At 36.5% G+C, this 18,573-nt stretch overlaps 1 protein-coding gene across 1 annotated transcript in view; it reads left to right on the forward strand.

Moving 5' to 3' along the window:
* Positions 1 to 18,573, forward strand: part of LOC107100916 (receptor-type tyrosine-protein phosphatase S-like) — a 109,616-nt gene that overhangs the window by 52,154 nt on the left and 38,889 nt on the right. Inside the window, exons 6-8 of the mRNA XM_015399595.1 lie at positions 6,996 to 7,106; positions 8,640 to 8,651; positions 17,435 to 17,704. Of these exons, the coding sequence (XP_015255081.1) occupies positions 6,996 to 7,106; positions 8,640 to 8,651; positions 17,435 to 17,704 (393 nt within the window). The remainder of the gene's footprint in view (positions 1 to 6,995; positions 7,107 to 8,639; positions 8,652 to 17,434; positions 17,705 to 18,573) is intronic.

Genomic DNA, 18,573 nt, shown 5'->3' on the forward strand with positions numbered 1-18,573 from the left:
TATATATATATATATATATATATATATATATACGGTATATATATATCATATCTTATCTTTTTTTCATTTTACAATTCTTAAAATACCAAACCAACTTTATTTATGAAGCACTTTATAGACTAACAGGACCAAAGTGATGTACCCAATCATAAAATACAATGCAATTATAAAATAGAAAAGATCGAATATAAAATAATATGAAATAAAAATGAAGATATAATGAAAACAACTTACATAAAAAGCAGAATTGTTATAATTTAAATCATTTTCATAATAAACCCAATTCTTCAGATTGTAAAAATAGTAATTTCTGATTTGTCTATATGCTCTTAACCTGATTTAACTGAAGAACGGGCCACCAAGATCTACCACTTACATCACCTGATCTAATTCATCTAGTACTGTATTAGACAGGCTAACTATTAACCAGACAGTAAAAGGCTAATGTTAGTAAACAAGCTTGTTGTCAACTTTTAATTAAAGTCATTAACGCAACTCACTGACTTGAATTTTTACTGTATATCATAATTTAAAAAATAATGTTTGTTTAATCCTGTATTTGACGATCACTCAGGTCTAATTAGATCATCTTTTGACCAAAAACAGAGGCTGTGAAGATAGAGCAACTTCTTGTCTCTAACCGTTAAACTATTTCCAATATTTGTAACTCAGTGTGACATTGAAACTGTTGATCTTCAATAGGACAAGCAACAATGGTTTGGCCTAGTGAAAGCTATATATAAGCGTCTACTTTCCCCTTAATGGTCAGAACAGCTAACCCCAATTTTAACACCAGATTTACAGCTAATTTTGCATTAAGAGAGCAGCTTATTTGTCAAATCAAAAGAAGCATTTGAAAAAAAACAACCTGTTAGTAGGTCGATAAGCTTTTCATTAAGCCAACATTCCTGTATTAAGCTATTTTTCTTGGTTGTATTTAATATTCTTACATTTAATGTCATGTTCTTTTTAGTCGTCAGTGTAAAATCATCATAACTGAAAATTAAAATAAAGGTTTAGAAACATAACTGTGTATTTAACATATTGTGTGATAACATATTAAATTAAGCAACTAAAATAAGAAAGCTACGAGTTATATTCAGATTTATTTATGATTTAATTTCCACCTTATTTAATTTTCCTTTGAGATTAATAAGAAAGTGAATCATTGAATGAGACTATTACATAAAAACTCTTGAGTAATTTTTTACATATTTCAGTTTCGCGGTTTCATTTAAATTACGTTTTCCATTTCTTGCTGTCCAGTCTTGACTCAAACTAATTTCTCACCTTGCGGGGGGATAAGTGTCCAGGCGATCTCTCTGACCTGGATGTTCTGGGAAAGCTATCAGGTTAGCCGTATCTCTTGTTATCTGATTAGCTGAGCTCTGGGCCCAGCAGACATAATACACCATCCATGATTTCACAGCAGCTCAGTTTACTTCAGTAACGTCTCATTCCAGATCTGTCAGCAGCTTCCAGACTCACTAACAAACTGTTCCATCTCTTCTTCCCTGGTCATTTACTCCCTTTTTCCCCTGCTTTCCCACTCGGCCTGTCATTACGGCAGGTTTGTTCCAGCTCTCTGTCTTTGCTGTTTGCTTATACACCCCTGACCTTTTTTGTATATATAGAAGAAATACCTGTTTTGTTTTGGCATTATAATTACATGTTTTGCATAAAAGAAGACTCCAGTTGCCAATATCAAATTTTTGCTGATGGCTAACCGTATGAGTGGCTTCCAGCTGTCAGATGGTGCCTTGTTTGCAGATTTTCAACAGTCCATTGGCACCTCTCCTCCACTTTGACATCCTCTAGCTGCCCGTTTTGCCTCTACTGCTTTCAGAAGAAAAGGTTTGGCTTGTAGATCGTTTAATTTATTCCTGTTTATTTCCTTACTCTGCCCTGTACCACAGAGAAATGAGAGAAAGCAAACAGGGAGGAAAAAGGGATGAGCAAGAGCTGTTTTCCTTTCATGTAGCCGCAGAAGACAGAAGCAGATGGATGACAGGCTCAGCTAGCGTTGCCTGGGCTCCCTAAACACACTCGGATGCAAAATGCACAGACGTATGCTTGGAATTAGAAAAGCAGACTAAACTTTTGTCATTTTCATTTGATGAAACCACAATGTTAATGACTGTTCATATGCCAATATTTGCTATTTATGTGCATGAATGAAGAGACACACATCCTAATGAAAATTCACAAATTTCCAGTCACAAGTTCTTGTAAAACTTTGATCTGCCGAAATAGATTTTTGTCCACTATGATTAATATTTAAGACCTATGATCTAAAATAATCAAAATAAACACATTTTAAGTATCATTTATGTCTTCCTGCCACCAGGAGACATGAATTATCATTTGTAATTCATGTTTGAATGTGTGAGAAAGGGCACATTTTCTATGCAAAAGGTTGAAAGATTTAAAGGATAAAACAGAGTAACATCCTGCAATCTAGTCAGCTGTCTTGTTAACAGATTTGATCTCTCTCACTGCTGGAATAAATTGAAGCTATGTCCTCATGTGTAAAACTTAAATTCCTGTACTTCTACCTACTTCCCTTGTAAACCCCTTAATGCAAGTGAATTCCCAACTTTGAGTCTGATTCCTGCAGGAAAAGGTTGTTACCTTGACCTAATACTGTTTATGTGTGGTACATTCACTGATCAGGAAAGAAATCCGATTTTTCAGTTAACTAGATCACAGGTTAAGGTCAGTCCAGGTGGAAATGCATCTCAGCCATCTGCTGATTTCTTGGTGCACTTCTCACTTCAAGGCAAAAATGGTTTTATTGTTCAGTCAAATAAAGATAAATATTTATCATGGACACTCAAAGCTAAATTTGACCAAGTTTAAATTGGTGCATCCAAGCTGCAACAACTGCCAATGCTCTTTACATTCTAGGGCAATTTCCCCCAAAGATGAAATATATCGATCACTAATCCAATACCACCATCCTTGTTTAAATGAGATAGATTTTAAAATGCAAGTTAACATCTTAAATTGCTACAAATTTATTATAATTTTTTTTTTGGGGGGGGGTTGCATCATATATGGTATGAATCACTTTCTCTAGTATGACTGTGTTAACCGATAGCTCTCTGAAGGCTTTTCACATAAATCAATTCCATCTTTTTTTAAATTAATTTAAGTGGAAGGGGAAGCAAACACATGTGTAGGGTAAATTAAATCAGCCCTACAAATATTGGGCCTGCATGGACATCTGTTTTATGGCAAGTTAGTTGGTCGGCCAGGTCCTGTCTTTATCTAGCCAGCAAAAACAGATTGAAAGTTTGCCTTTTTTACCCAGTATCTCCTGTCCTAATAGTGCCTACACAAATACATTAGAAGTCAGACCCTTTTCACCCATCTAAGATGTTTTATGGCTGCACAGATGATGTTTTATGCCTGATTTCTGAGCTTAGGTTTTTGGAAGGCTTTGAACTGTCAATATTGGTTTCAGCCTATTTTCCTTTAATAACTGTAAATCATTCTGTACAGCCTTCCTGCGTTTAGCTATTATCAATTATTTATACAAATATGTAGTATTTACTTAATTTTAAACTTTAAACTGATACGGAAGATAGCTACAGTAGCTTTGAGTCTTCTTCCTGTGATAACCACTTCCCCACTGATGAGTGGAGTGTGAAGCGATGTTTGCACTCCTTGACATGACTTAAATATTGTGCATCAACTCAGCAGAAAAAGTTATTTTTTTTTTTTTTTTATATGACCACCTGGATAACAGTAATGGATGATCAGAAGTATTTAGACTCAGATCACCAGCTGCTTTTTTAAGAAATCATATTTCCAGCTTTTATTTTTCAACCATAATTTTACATTTAGATGGCAACCTTACTTTTTTTTTGTAATGTTTATTCAATACAGAACTGCTTGGGCAGATAACTGTTTGGTTTGATTTGGTTTTCGTGTTTAGGTGTCAGAGCCCTCTAACAGCTGTAATAAATCTCCTGCTGGTTGGAGGATGTAAAGATACGTTTCCTTTCAGAAATGATTACCATCTGATGTAGTTTCGTTGGCAGTTCCATTACAGTAATAGATCCATACAAGAGTTGACAAGCACAAATACAACTCTTGGCATTATTTACACCCTTACAAAGCTTCACTGAAAGCTTACACCAATTACCTACCCGTGAATAAAAATCTCCCCCACAGCTGATCCGAGATATATATTATGAATAGAATCTGTGCATGTCAGGTCCCAACTGATTTGTAAATGTAATTGGGACAATAAATAAATAAATACATAAGGTTTTACCAGCTTTGAAAGTTCTGAGGTGAAAATATTTTTGATTAAAGAGGGTGCTTAAGACTGCTTAGGTGTTGAATCACTTCAAATTAATCTGACAGTTTGGAAACTGCTTCAGTGAAATAGGTGGAAGTTTGTGTTTCCTTCTTCTTGGTGAGAGCTGACTGTGATAAACAGAATCCCCCTCCTTAATCCTCCAACTCAGAGAGCCAGGCCAATTACATTTCTCTCAGAACTGGGAATAATATCACATCATATTTTAATGTGATTTAGTTAAAAAAATTAGTAAACTTGTAAGATTTGTCTTTTTTTTTTTTTTTTTTTTTTTTTTTTTTCATACAACAGTATTAAAGTTTTTACTCCTAATGACTAGAAATGCTGCAATCTGTATTGAACAATGTGAATTATTTATTTTTTATTTATTTATTTTTTTTGTGAAAATGCATTTGGAGAAAACATTTCAACCTGGAGAGACTCACAAAGAGACATGCATGCAATTATAGTTTTTCGAGCTGATTGAATATATTTAGTCGCCCAGACCCGAGTAGAAGACGTAGAGGTGAGCATCGTTTGTAATCAAAGAATGAGCAGGTTTATGAGAATAGAGATGTCATTGAGAATTTCTTATTTTGGTTCAGCTTCAGTTATGATGTTTGATACTGATATAAGTCAAAACAAATTTGATTGGCTGCATTGACCAGTAGGAACAAAACATTGTTGGAATTATAACACTATTTTAGAGAAATCTAAAATCTCTAATAATTCTTAAATGCTTGAAACTGTATTCAGTGTGTTTGAATAAATTAAAATAACATGGATATTTATAAATGATACTTATTTACCCCACCTCATAGTTGCATTCATTCAGTCTCCTTCATCTGGGCATCCAGCAACCCCCCCCATGTATGCTGTGTCATTTATCTGCATTGTGCAGGTATTTCTATGTAATTTGTCCTAACAAAAATCATAGCAACACTGATCGAGGCTGAATGGAACAATGTACGCTGCGTTAAAGCAAGACATTTAATGTGACAGAATTGCTAGTGAACAGTTTTATACTAAAGCTCTTTTAACTTTTAATGCATGATGCTGCCAATAGCTGATAACTTCGCTTGACGTTTTCAGAATCCAGAGGAGAGAGAGAGAGAGATAGGCAGTCATCTTGCGTTAATACCCTTCAGAACGCTCTTTTTTTAAAATGCAACATTTGTCCAAATCAAAAAAAGAAACTACAGTATGGTTAAGATGCCAGGTGTTGGAGTTGCTACTGATAATGTGTCATAAAAAATGACACCTGGAGCTTAGCTGCTCTTATTTCTTTGATGGCTAGCATCTTTTATGACGGCCATTTGGTGTTTTTCTATATTTCCTTAGCTGGTTGCAGATGTATCTTTACCTCTGTTGAAGCAGCAGAGAAAGTGTAATATTTTCCCATTCACTTTTTAAAATGAACAGGAGACTATAACATATATGAAATACAAAATGAAATTTAGATACATCTCTTATGCATAACATTGTATGATATTTTTGTTTTTGGAAGTACGTCTCTCCAAATACAGCTTTTCTATCTCTTTTTGAAACACAGAATTGTGTTTCAATTATTTTTATTATCAGATTTCTAAAATGGGTCTGTGTTTTTATTCCAGCACTACTTATATATGTGAAAGGAACAGTGTGCCATCTCTCTATCTCCCTTTAAATCTTTATAAGCCAGAGGAACTTTTATCACTCTCAGACAATCTGATATATGAAAAACACAACATGGACAGATCTGTTCTGGGTGTTTGTGTGTGTGTGCGTATGTTTGTGGGTGTGTGTGCGTGTGTGTGCACAAGCCTGCCCCTCAACACACTTCTATACAATATTTTTTTCCTGCACATGCATGCATCTTTGTTATAATGTGCCTTTCTCCTCTCAATGCAGAGCTGCAGAGTGTAATGCTTGGGTTTGTGCTTCCTCAGGCTTCTTCATGTCAAAGTCAGTTTCGGTTGACTTGAAGTTAAAGAAAACAGACTGACAGAATGAGCAAAAAAAAAAAAAACAGAAGAAAATTATCGAAAGTCTCTGCTGGTGATTCAAAATGCTGTTTGCTCCAAAATGAAAGATACAAAACCATATGTGAGAGTAGCAGCCTTTGAAGCTGAAGAATACCCAATAAATACAGTGTGTAATTATAGCACATTAAGGCAGACGCTATTTATCACGGCAGGTTTTAGGTGGGAGGATAAAGATTGAAGAAGTAAAGAGCTAAAGAGCGTCGTTGGGTTGTTGCCTCAGGGTAAAGCTGCTGTCAGTTTACTGCCAAGAAAGCAACAGAGTTTTTTTTTCATGACAGCAGGAGAGGAATCACGAGCTGGAACAGAGGTACACAAGTAGAAGTGTCAACTGAGTTTACAAAAAGTCAGTTGTTTTTGACTTGCCAACTTTTTTGCACAAAGCCTTTCAACTATGAACACGTTGTTTGTAAAGAAGTGAGGGAGAAGAGTGTTAGGTGGTAGAGCAAAGAATATAATATTCTTCAGGGCAAGTGCAACCCATTTAGAGCCAGCCTCACAGAAGTAACATCTAAGCAACACTGTTTTGGTTGCTCAAGCAACAGGTGGTAAGGCTACCCCAAGGGTCAACCTGTAACAGGAAGACAGATCCAGCAGTGTTCTCCTAAATTTTTTGGTTTTTGTTTCTCTACTAAAACACAAGTAAACCTTTGCTTCTTCTCTCACAGGAGCATTGCAGATTGAAAACAGTGAAGAGACGGACCAAGGGAAGTACGAGTGCGTGGCTACTAATTCCCAAGGCGTACGCTACTCCTCTCCTGCAAACCTTTATGTGCGAGGTAGGACCTGAACACTGAACACATCCACACACACACGGACAGACAAAGACAAAAAAATCAACACTTATGGACCTCTATTAAGGCACTCTTTTTAATAAAACTACCTCTTTTCTCATGACCGTGCTGTTAAACAAGTATTACTAACCCATCCATTGTCTATAATATATGTTGACCCTGTTCTTTTTTTGGTATTTCTCACAACCACCTTCCACCTTAAACCTTGGTGTGTTCTCATACAATAAAGAAGAAGCAGAGTGAGCCATGCCTCGGTTTAACTGCATGGAAACATCTCTGATCTTGCTCCTAAACTGGTTTCTGTACAAGAAGGCGGATATAAAGAAAACATAGTGCCTTGCTAAAGTATTCACACTCCTTCAACTCTTGCCTTTTGCAGTATGTTACAACCACAAACTACAATTTATTTCATTAAGATTTAATGCAATAGATTATGTTTTACAAATAAAAATCAGTTAAATCAATTGCATTAAGTGTTAACCTAAGCCAAAAATATTTCTCACTTGTTTTTTTATTGAATCTCAGTAGGAAAACAGCTGCTCTTTAAAAGGCCCTAGAGTTTATCTAGAGAACTTAAGTGAAGAAGTAGTATAATGTTCAGCAAGAAACACAACAGACAAGCCTTGGAGGAAATATGAGGAAGTTAGTTTAAAAATTAGGGCAAGTATCGAGTCCTGTTGTACAATAATATCCCACCGTACAATAACCACCTTGGATGCATCATCAAAACAAATGGAAAGCTTATGGAACAACTGCAAGCCTAACAAAACCTAACTGGAATGGGTAGCTACAGTCCTGATCTTTTCAGATGTGTCCCTGCTCCAACTGACCAGAGTAAAATAATCAAATGAATACCAGGACTCTGGAGAAGCTGTGTATCAAGGATATAATGCAGCTGTTTCATTCAAATGCCCTGGACCAAGGACACAGTGTTGTAAGACACCAGCCTTTGAGGACTAGAGGTACCCATCCCTGGCATAAGGAGCTTAGAAATCAGATTAACAGGTGGTATTGAAGAAGAAGATGTCCTATTCAGAGTTTTTGGCCAACAAACTGAATGTTATGAGAGGCAGAAAGCTATCACCGCACCATGGTGGTGGAATCATCATGCTTTAGTGATGATTTATAGAAATTAATGTTTGTGGTTGTACCATTAAAAGTATAATAGGTATGAGAAATGAAGACTTTGACAAGGCACAGTGCTTTGATCTCAATTGGGAAATGAACAGAGATCTTTCACAATCTCTCGTAACGAACTGACACCAATCTCTGCCTGGGCGCTGGTGTCTTGTAGGCTCAAAGTCAGTGGCCAATGTTCGGATTTGAAAGTTCTGGTTCTATGTTTACGTGGCTTATCAGAACACTGTATGTATGTGTTGTGTGAGGTGAGTGCGGAAGTGTTGTGATGAGGCGAGAGTGGCTTTGCGCTGGCCGTTTTTATTCTCTCTGTGTTTCCTCGTTCTCTCTCTCCCCCCCTCACGTCATTGTGTTCTGCATCAACCCCCTTCCATCCCTCAGAGCTTCGAGAAGGTTGGTGCGCTCTTTTCTTTGCTTTTGTTACTCCTTTGTTTCAGAAAGCGTCACTTATTGAAACAGCAGGAACCCAAAAAAAGAGGAGGGAAAAGAGTAGCTTAAAGTGAGACAATTAAACCTTGTGTCCAAAAATGAGGAGAACAAAGCTGCTGCGAGGATGACGAAGCGGTCCGCCCATGCAGCAGAGTGCCTTGACTGCATTGTGAGGCCTTGTGTGCAGAACCCTTGGTATTGCCTTCACTCCCCGATCAATGTTTTCTGCATGGTATGATCTTGTTGTCATGGAGACCCAAGAATTGGAAGATTAAAAAGAGGCAATGTTTGCATGGAAGGAGTGAGAGAGAAAGAGAAAGGAGCACCACTTGCATGGGTGTTGACTGACGGACTGACAGAAGAGCATGGCGCAGTGTGAGTTCATGCCTAGTGATGTGCTCGGATTGTGATATTATTGAACTTGCAGCCTTGTCATGTATTGCAGCTCTTTTCTGTTTTGCCCCTTTTGTTCAGTTTATGTATTACCTTTTTGTCCTTCTCCCATGTCATCACATCTGCTCCAGTTGTTGCACTGACTGGGAATGTTGCAGTCACAGTAAAGCTTTAGCTATCCCCTTTTTGTTCTGAAGTCTCATGTTTGATTTGTCAGTAGATCTTGGTTCTTTTTGGGCAAAATCCATAGCAAACCCAAGATGGGCAAGGGAAAAAAAACTTAACTTGAGTGATGCATATTTGAACAGATACTGCTGCTTCTAGAGATGGTTTCAGCTCCTCTGACCACTCTGCTTTACTGAAGGGTTGTGTGCATACATTTTTATCTCATGTGGGAAGTTTTCACAAGGAGCCATTCTAGATTGATTATCTAACAAGTTTAAAATGATACTTTAACTAAGTAAAAAAAAAAATCAAACTAATAGAGTTGAATTATAGTTATGAAAAGTACATTATACACAAGGAATAGTGCATATCACACATTCTCATGGTGAAATGTGGTGGTGGCACAATCTTGCATCGCAGATGTTTGTTTTCAATCACATGCTGGAATGGCCTACTCAGGATTTTTTGTAAAACTAAAACAAATCAATTGTTCCTCCATTTTGACAGTGCTTTAGAAATATTGAAAAGCACAGTAGGCACAATTTAGGTGGTGTGTGGGGGTATTGGGCGTTGGCTGAATAATTCAATTCAGTTTATTTATAAAGGGCCAATTGAGAACACACGGCATCTCAAGGCACTCTACAGAGCCAATTCAATCACATCATACAGTCCGGTTGGTTAAAAGTTTCTTTCTAAGGACCACCAGCTGATTGCATTGATTCACTGACTTGCAAGACACACTTAGATATTCGCTTCCATTTTGTCACTTACTTTACAGCAGGGTTCAACAATGCAGTGTCCAAGGGGCCCTCAGGAACCATATGGGAGACCCTCAGCATCTTCTGAAAACAGTAAAACTAAGTTTGAAATTTTATATTATTATTCTGCTCTCCTTTTTAAACATTTATAGAGCATATCACATAGGGCATTTAAGCATTTATAGAAATTTTTAAAATGAGAAATAATGAGAAAACTTTGGAGTCATAGCACTTTAATTAATGCTTTCTGTTAGCAAACGTAAACGGTCAACTCATTCCACAGGAGGCCCTATCTAGGAAAGATACAGACAAGCCCATGTGCTCTGAGCCAGTTTTCATGTCAGAGGGATAAATAATGAGCACATACAGTTGATGGCAGTAAAAGCTGACACCATAGCTATGTCTGTGAGAGAAACAGGACCTAACACTACAAAAAATAAAAATAAAAAAAAAGGAACAGACTAGATGAAGCTACTCACTAGAAAAGCAGAGAGAACATAAAGTTAGGGATTGAACCAAAAAATACTGCAGAATTGTAGGGTGGAGATAGAATGAAGCAGAATGATGTAAAGTGGTCCCTATGTCCTCCAGCAGACTAAACTTTTAGTAGCATATCTATGGAGATAGCTCAGGAAAACCTGAACCACTATATGTTTTATTAAAAAGGAATGTTTTAAGCGCAGTATTAAAAATAGACAACATGTCTGCCTCATGGACTTAAACTGGTAATTGGTTCCATAGGAGAGGAGCCTGAAAACGAATCGATCTGCCGCTCAGTCTATTAGAAATTGAAGGGACCAGTAGTCAACTAGCAGAATAATAGAAAGAGAAATGCACAACACAACATTCAGTTTTGTTTTGTTTTTTTCAGATTAGCAAACCGCTTTTTTTTTAACTATTTTTGGTCTTCTGCCACATAAAATCCCAATACTCTTCTTTGAGGTTTGTGGCTATCATTTGACAAAATATAAAAAAAGCTCCAGCTGTTTGATTACAGGTACTTTTAAAAGTCACTATATCGTTTTTTTTATACCTTTCAAGTGTTTGAAGGGTGTACTCTATCTTTTCCTTTTTTCTTTTCACTTTATCTTTGTTTCATAAATTATGCATGATGAAATCTGTAGTGCCTAGTTTTGTTCACATGAGTTATAATTATAGAACCCAGTTAAGAAATGCGAAACCTCAACAGTTAATGTAGGTCTTACTTTAATTTTACCTTGCCATCAACATCTGATAATAAATCAGATTGTTTTGCTGTTCTGTAGTCAGTGAGAATTTTCTAGATAGATGCAAAAAAAAAAAACAACAAAAAAACTTTTGGTAGCAATTTCCTGAAGCTGCGTAACATCAGCTTTTTTAACTGTGTTTTTGTCTAAGGGCCTTTTGGTTTTCAGCATGCAGAGGCTCAGATTCTTTGGGATTGTTCTTGTTTTTCTACGGCTCATATATCTACCTATCAGCTGTCTGAGGTACTTTAGCCGGTACTAAAATTGGTCCAACAATAAATAAATAATGAAATCCATTTATATATTTATTTATTTTTTTGCATTACATAATCCTCCAGTAATATTGTTTCTCTTCAACTCTCACTAGTAATCCTGCTCAGAATATCTGTTCACTTTTTTTTTTTTTTTTTAGCAGTGACTGATATTTTTTTCTCACTGAAATTTCTCTTCTTTGCTACAACACAGACTTTACTGTGTTTTTAAACTTCGGCAAGACTTACCTTAAAACATATCAAATAATATTTATGATTGAACATCCAAGTTTGATCTAAACAATCCAACCTTGCAAATATGAATTCTTCAATAAGCATGCATTTTGCTCTGCTAAGGATCTTGAAAAAGAGATCTGCAAACATGAACTAAATTATTTTCTGTTTTGAAATGCCTCATTGATGTTTAGGCTCATTATGACTCCAACTGAGCTGCACGATATTAGGAAAATTGGACAAAGTTATTTTTAATAACGGGATGGTGAAATTAATTGCAATCAACCTACATTATTTCTTCCATTATGTAGTCACAGACAAGTAGTGCAAAGTTGTGAAATATATTATTATCAAGAAAACATTGAATGCATGGCACCTGAAATGTTATTCCTTCTCAAATAATGTTTCCAGCAAATCCTTCGTGATTGTGATACTGTGCACATTGTTATTACAATGACTCATGACATTAAATATACAGTATGTGTAGCTGTATAGTTTACATTTCATAAAAGAAAAACTTTACCAAGAACTTTTCTGTGGTTAGGTAACAATAGTGTTATGGTAGGGATGTCCCTAAATGACTGTTGGTTGAGCCTCAGCATGCTCCAAAAATAAGGAGTGGGCTGGTTCTGTACTGACTTCGAAAATTGTTTGTCTGTAAGTGATTCACCAGATGGTTAAATCTGGTTGAGCTTACTTTTAGAAAAGGATTCACATGTTTTATAAAAATATTCATAGGTAGTATTTCTCCATTTTGTGCGAAAGCATACTGGTGGTTAGGGTAACAAAAAAAAAGATTCAACAGAAAGCATATTACACTGCATTGAAACTGTTTTAGCCCTAAATTACAGACATATTTGGATTTGATGTTAGACTATGACTTACCACAATGTGTAAATATATCTATTTAAAGGGAACATTTTCACATTGTTTTAAGGATGAACACCTTTCAGCTGTCTATTATAGTATTTCAGTCAGATTTAAGAAGTTAATTGTAATCATAATTTAACAAACTTTCAAAAAAAATTTTTTAGTATTTAGATAAAATGAAAGATTTTATGGTAAACTTTTGCATGTGATGGAAATTACATTTGATAAATCTTTTCTAAACAATTTTTTATTATTATTGACATAAAGTAAGATTAAAATTCAGCAAGAATGAAGCATTAATGCATATTAAATTACATTGTAGATATTTGGCCCTGTGATTTCTTTATCCTGAGGCCTACTGTATTTGCCAGCTGCAGCATTCATAGCAATACCACTTAAATTTGCAGACACCTACATATAAAATTATTCAAACCCTTGACAGATTTTTATCAAAACTTTATTTTAATTTAGTCATCATTATTCTATTTATGTTTAGAAATGACAGAGGTCTCTCCTAATGTAAAAATTTAGCTTTCAATTGTGGAAAAAGGCTGCAGATAATTCATGTTATCTCACCAGTTAGGAATTAGACTAAACCATTTTTGATTAATCTAAAATAAAACTGCATTTGTTGTTCCAGTAATACTTTTACTTAAAGAACCTAAATAGACAAGGAAAAGGAAATAATAGAATAGAAAATCCCTTTATTGTCCCACAATGTAGAAATTCTGGCGTTTAGAGTAGGAAAAAGAATATATAAAAAATGGTCACACAAATGTGAACCTTAGAAAAGTGTATAAAAATAACATAATATTGAAGAGTTAAAAAATAAACAAATAATATTCTGTACTATAGTGTTTTAATAATATAAATACTGTGCACCTGGAGAATAAATAACCAATATACAGCTGTGGACATTTTTACAGTAATGGATATTTGAAAATAGAAGCAACACCGGAAAAATCAGCATGAATTTAACAACTTATTATGGAAACAGTGATGGTTTTGTCCTAACTTATTGAGGTTGTCGGGAACAGTGATGGTTTTGTCTTTTTTTTCGGCTCCTGTTTTCACCAGCATCACTAAAATGTCTCCATTCACTGGCATTTAATATTAATCATACCCATTCTCATTTTTAGGTATTCTGGGGATATAATGATTCCCTCTTATTACAGTGGTTAATGAAAGTTTTGTCCTTGGTGCAGACAGGATGGCTCTCTGTAAATGTCAGCCGTACAGTTTCCACAGAGATACTGCAGTAATCCTTCTGGCTGTGCCAAGTCTTTTTGCAGGCTGTTGCAAGCAGACTCCCAGCAGAGGAATGGGCTAATGATAGCGTCTCTAATAAAGACTGAATGTCTGAAGCTCTTAAAAAATGTATAGAAAAAGCAAACAGGGAATCAAGAGCCCAACTTGATTAACTTAAAGCTAGAGGCCCGGTGAGCGACTGAGGGATTATCCTTGGTTATGAGCTTTCTTTATTCTAAAGCACCTGCCTGAGCTCTGCATCTAAAATTTTAGTCATAGAGCTGAGGGAAATCTTTGATCAATGATATATATAAAGGGCTTCCTTTAGAAAAATCATCTGAAGTCATTACCACCGTTTTGTTGCCAACATTTTTACTCTATTAACACATAATATGCTAATAAACTGCTTTTTATATTTATTGATTTATTTTTTTCATTCTCAATAAAAAAACCATGTTGTCATGCTGCATTGCACCTGCTATGTTTGTGTTATGCATGGGGCTGCCTGCCTGTCTGTCTGTCCGTCTGCTTGTCTGTCCCCAGCATGCTCAGATTAGCAGTTGCCTGCCCAATCATGTCTGTTTTCTAACAGATCTATCTGTTCTTGTCTCTTTGTCTCTTTCTTCTCTTCAACCTGTATCCAATTCTGGGTATTTTTTCCTGATTATTTTTCTACTGCATTTATTTTTCATTTAACAGCAGTAAAATCCCTACAACAGTATATTTTGATTTTCCTTTTAATTTGTTGAAATCATGGAATACTATTAACTTCTGCCCAATTGTCTCTAGTTTTTTGAGTAGGGGGGATGTGGCCCATGAAGAACCCATGTAATGATGTTACTCAATAAGGACTGGAGGTTATGCAGCAGGTTTATGAGTATCTATTAATCATTTTATGTGCTTGATCTTGGGTGATGTTGGGTGATATATTCTTAGAGACAATGGAGTATGCTTAGATTATTGCTTTGTTAATCTGTAGGATTTCATTTTAGAGTTTTAATTTGTTTAGTTTTAGAGCATTTTTTATTTTCTGCCCAGTTCTGGTTTTATTTTTTTAAACATATACAGTACCTTGCAAAATGTTCAGATTTTGTCACATTGCAACTACAGACTGCAATTTAGTTTTTGGGACTTATATAGTTAAAAAGAAATGGTTTCCAACCATTATTGAGAAAATAAAATCAGAAAAGTGTGGCATGCATATATCCAGCCCCCTTTTCTCTATTGCCCCTAAATAAAAGCAGTTGCATCATTTTTTTGTATTTTGAAGTCACCTGATGTACAAATAAAGCTGACATGTGTGTGATATCATTGTAAATCTACCTGTTTAGTAAAGGTTTTAGATGTTTGCTGGGGAACATTAATGAGCAAACAGCATCAAAAAGATGAAAAAACACAGCAGACTGGTCATGGAGAAAATTCAAGAGATATAAAACAGAGTTGTATCCAAAGCTGTGAACATCTCACGGAGCTTGTTTTAACATATGTCAATATAATTAAAATTTTGTTGGCATTGTCTGAAAATTAGTTTTTGCAGACAATCATGATGCAAGTACCTTGATCTCTTTTTCAAAGAAGAATGGAAGTATTTTTTTGTCTCCAGATTGAAACCGTAGGTTCAGAAATGTCCCTTGCAGCTTTGATATCAGGTAAGACTAGTACTACAAATAAATAGATGAAAAGAGCTTGATGCAAATACATGCCAGACTTTTCACATTTAAACATGTAAAACTTTTTACAAGCCTTCTATTATTTTCTTTATAGTCACGTATGGCTATGCATTGGTCCATTGCTTCAGATCCCAATAAAGCACAGTGAGCATGTTTGTGGTATGTGGTTGTAATGGTTCAAATTGTGAAAACATTCCCTTTTGCAAGGCACTGTTAGCTTCCTGTAGTGCTGAGTTTTTCGACTGTTTCTGCTCTTCCCTTTCATTCTCTCCTTTCATCCAGAGACGTTTGTCTGTTTTTCTCTGTTTTGTTTCCTGTGCTGTGACCCTCGGGTATCTCTCCTTTCTTCTTCTCTGTTCCTACAACATCCAGTTTTTTCTAGCCATTTTATTTTTTCAGTTTTTTCTTTATATGATTTTGTCTCTCCTTACTTTAGAGGCATCTTCTTTCTGAATGGGCCTGACTCTGGTATATAGACGTGTTTTTAAATAGATCCATGTGTTTTCTTCTTCCTCGCTCCTCTTTTCTTCCCCCCTTCTTCCCTCCTACCCCTGCAATACCCTTCCTCTAATCCTCTCTTTATCTCCACCCCCTGCCCCCCCTGTCTTCCTTTTCTCTCTTCTTCCTCTTCATTCTGTCCGCGCCCTGATGTGTAGGAGCTTCAGACACATGTACATAAGTTTATTAACTTATAAACATGCACATACTACCTCACATATCTCTCTCTCTCTCTCTTTTTGCTCGAACTCTTTCATGCTGTCTTGGTGTTCTTTACTTAATGTCTCCAACGATCACGGCACCTTTTTCGGATCTTTTCTGTCCACATTTCCAACTCATTTTGACAACACACTGTTATCAGTAATTGATCCTATGTATTGTACAGTATCTTGTTGCACAATGTGGCTGTCCTTTGCTACATTGCCTGTCATTGTCTGGAAGAGACGCAGAGCTGCTTCTGTCTTTCTCAGTCTCTCTCTATCTCTCTGTGGCTCTGCTTCTGCCTGTCTCCTCAGTGTCTTGTCTTGCTCCTCTCTGTCCTCCTCTTTCAGTTCTACGTTCTCTTCTTTGTGTTCCTCCACCATTTTTTTATTCCTCTTGAGTCGCCCAGGCATGCGAGTGACCTATGGGTTCAGTCTCTCTATGTGCCTCCTCTCCAATACGTATCAAGCCAGCTCTGACAGATGTAATATTGCACATAACTTTGCTACTTTGCTTGTTTTCCCTCACAAGAGGGTGGAGGGACACAAATAGCATGCAGGGTCTTATTGATCGGCCCCTCAGTGATGCATATACTCGCTCTAACAGCCCCATCTGCAGCACGAGTGCCTCGAGGCACAGAAATTGCAATCAAGTAAAGTTTGTCTCTGAAGTCACTGGTAAAGTTTAGAATTGCTTTAAGGAGGGGGTTAAAACGAGAACGACACTGCTGTAGCTTGAAGAAAAATGGCCGAGAAATTCTGCACAGGAGAAGAGAAACTGACTATAGGTGTCATGTCCTGGTTGAAATGAAACTCAAGAGTTTGTCACAATATTATTTTGAGTAGGCAGCTCACTGTGAATGGTTGAGCTTAACACAAGATTTATGTCTTTCTGTTGAAATCATCAGTGCCATATAGTAATTGGGACTAAACTTGAAATATCCCTTTGTAATTTTCTGTAAATCCCTGAAGTTCATTTTCCCCCTTCCTGTTACTTCTCCTCTTTCTCTCTCTCTCTTCCTTTATCTTCCTTTTTCTCTCTTCCCTTACTTTCTCTCTCTTGATCTCCTGCTCTGTGCTTTGCTCTTTCTTTCTCATTCTTTCTCCCCCTCCCTTCCCTCTCCTTGCTCCCCTCTTCCCTCTTTTCTCCTCCTCTGCCTCACACTTTTTACCCCCTCCTCACCCCCTTCCCTGCCCCTTTTTCCTTTTTACCCTGGCTCTCTTCCTCTCCCAGTTCGCCGTGTGCCCCCTCGTTTCTCTATCTTACCCTCCAATCATGAGATCATGCCCGGGGGGAGTGTCAACATCACCTGCGTGGCTGTGGGTTCGCCCATGCCTTACGTCAAGTGGATGTTGGGCATTGAGGACCTGACCCCGGAGGATGAGATGCCCGTTGGACGGAACGTGCTGGAGCTCAACGGCGTCCGGGAATCTGCCAACTACACCTGCGTGGCCATGAGCAGCTTGGGTGTGATTGAGGCCACTGCTCAGGTCTTAGTCAAGAGTAAGAACCCCCTTATCTGGGAATTTTTACATCCTAATGTTTTTGAGAAACATGCATGTCTTTAAGAACATGTTGTGCTTTTTTCAAGTGCTCTTGCAGCAGTTTTGGAGAGTTTAAGATTTCTGATATTTAGCTTTATTTCAGGGCTGTCAGAATGACATGCTGAGGCCACAACACAAATTTAGCTTGCCCCCCACAAAAAAAGTTTGTACACCCCAGCTATATTCAAATGGTGCACATTTTCATGATAATGTTCCCAAATATCAGCCCCAGCCAATTTTATTTTAATGTTTAATGTTTCTTGACACTATCCGAGTCCCTCAGTACCTCCAGGAAGCAAATTAATGTGCTGTAATTTATCAGCCCTGCCAGCACCAGGAAGCTGGTGTTGCCAAATTTAGAAATTTGAGAGATCATTGTATTGGAAATTAAAACTGGTTGAATCCCTGAGTGCTGCATGAGTCATTACCAATATCTGAGGATTTTAAGAGAAATGTAAACCAAAAACTGCCATTACGTCATGGACAAAAATTGATTTTGTTATTGATGGATTTATGTATTTTAAGTGTAAAAAGATTTAATGTACACATGAAAAAGAGATATTCTGTAAACAACGAAGAGAATAGGACCTAAAAAACATTCTAGCCTAATTTTATTCAGAGAAAATATAACTAAAACATAATCCTGTGGATAATTTCTGATCTCTTTTTTTTTTTTGTGTGAAATAATTTGAGAAGATTCCAATTTTCCTTTTTGAACCTTAATTCAAAAAGAAACATTACACTCTACTTTAGAACTGTCTACAGCTATAGATGTATTTCTGGATTGTGGATATATATATATATATATATATATATATATATATATAT

Source organism: Cyprinodon variegatus, unplaced genomic scaffold, assembly GCF_000732505.1.
Source record: "Cyprinodon variegatus isolate N-32 unplaced genomic scaffold, C_variegatus-1.0 Scaffold1028, whole genome shotgun sequence".
Lineage (NCBI taxonomy): Eukaryota > Metazoa > Chordata > Actinopteri > Cyprinodontiformes > Cyprinodontidae > Cyprinodon > Cyprinodon variegatus.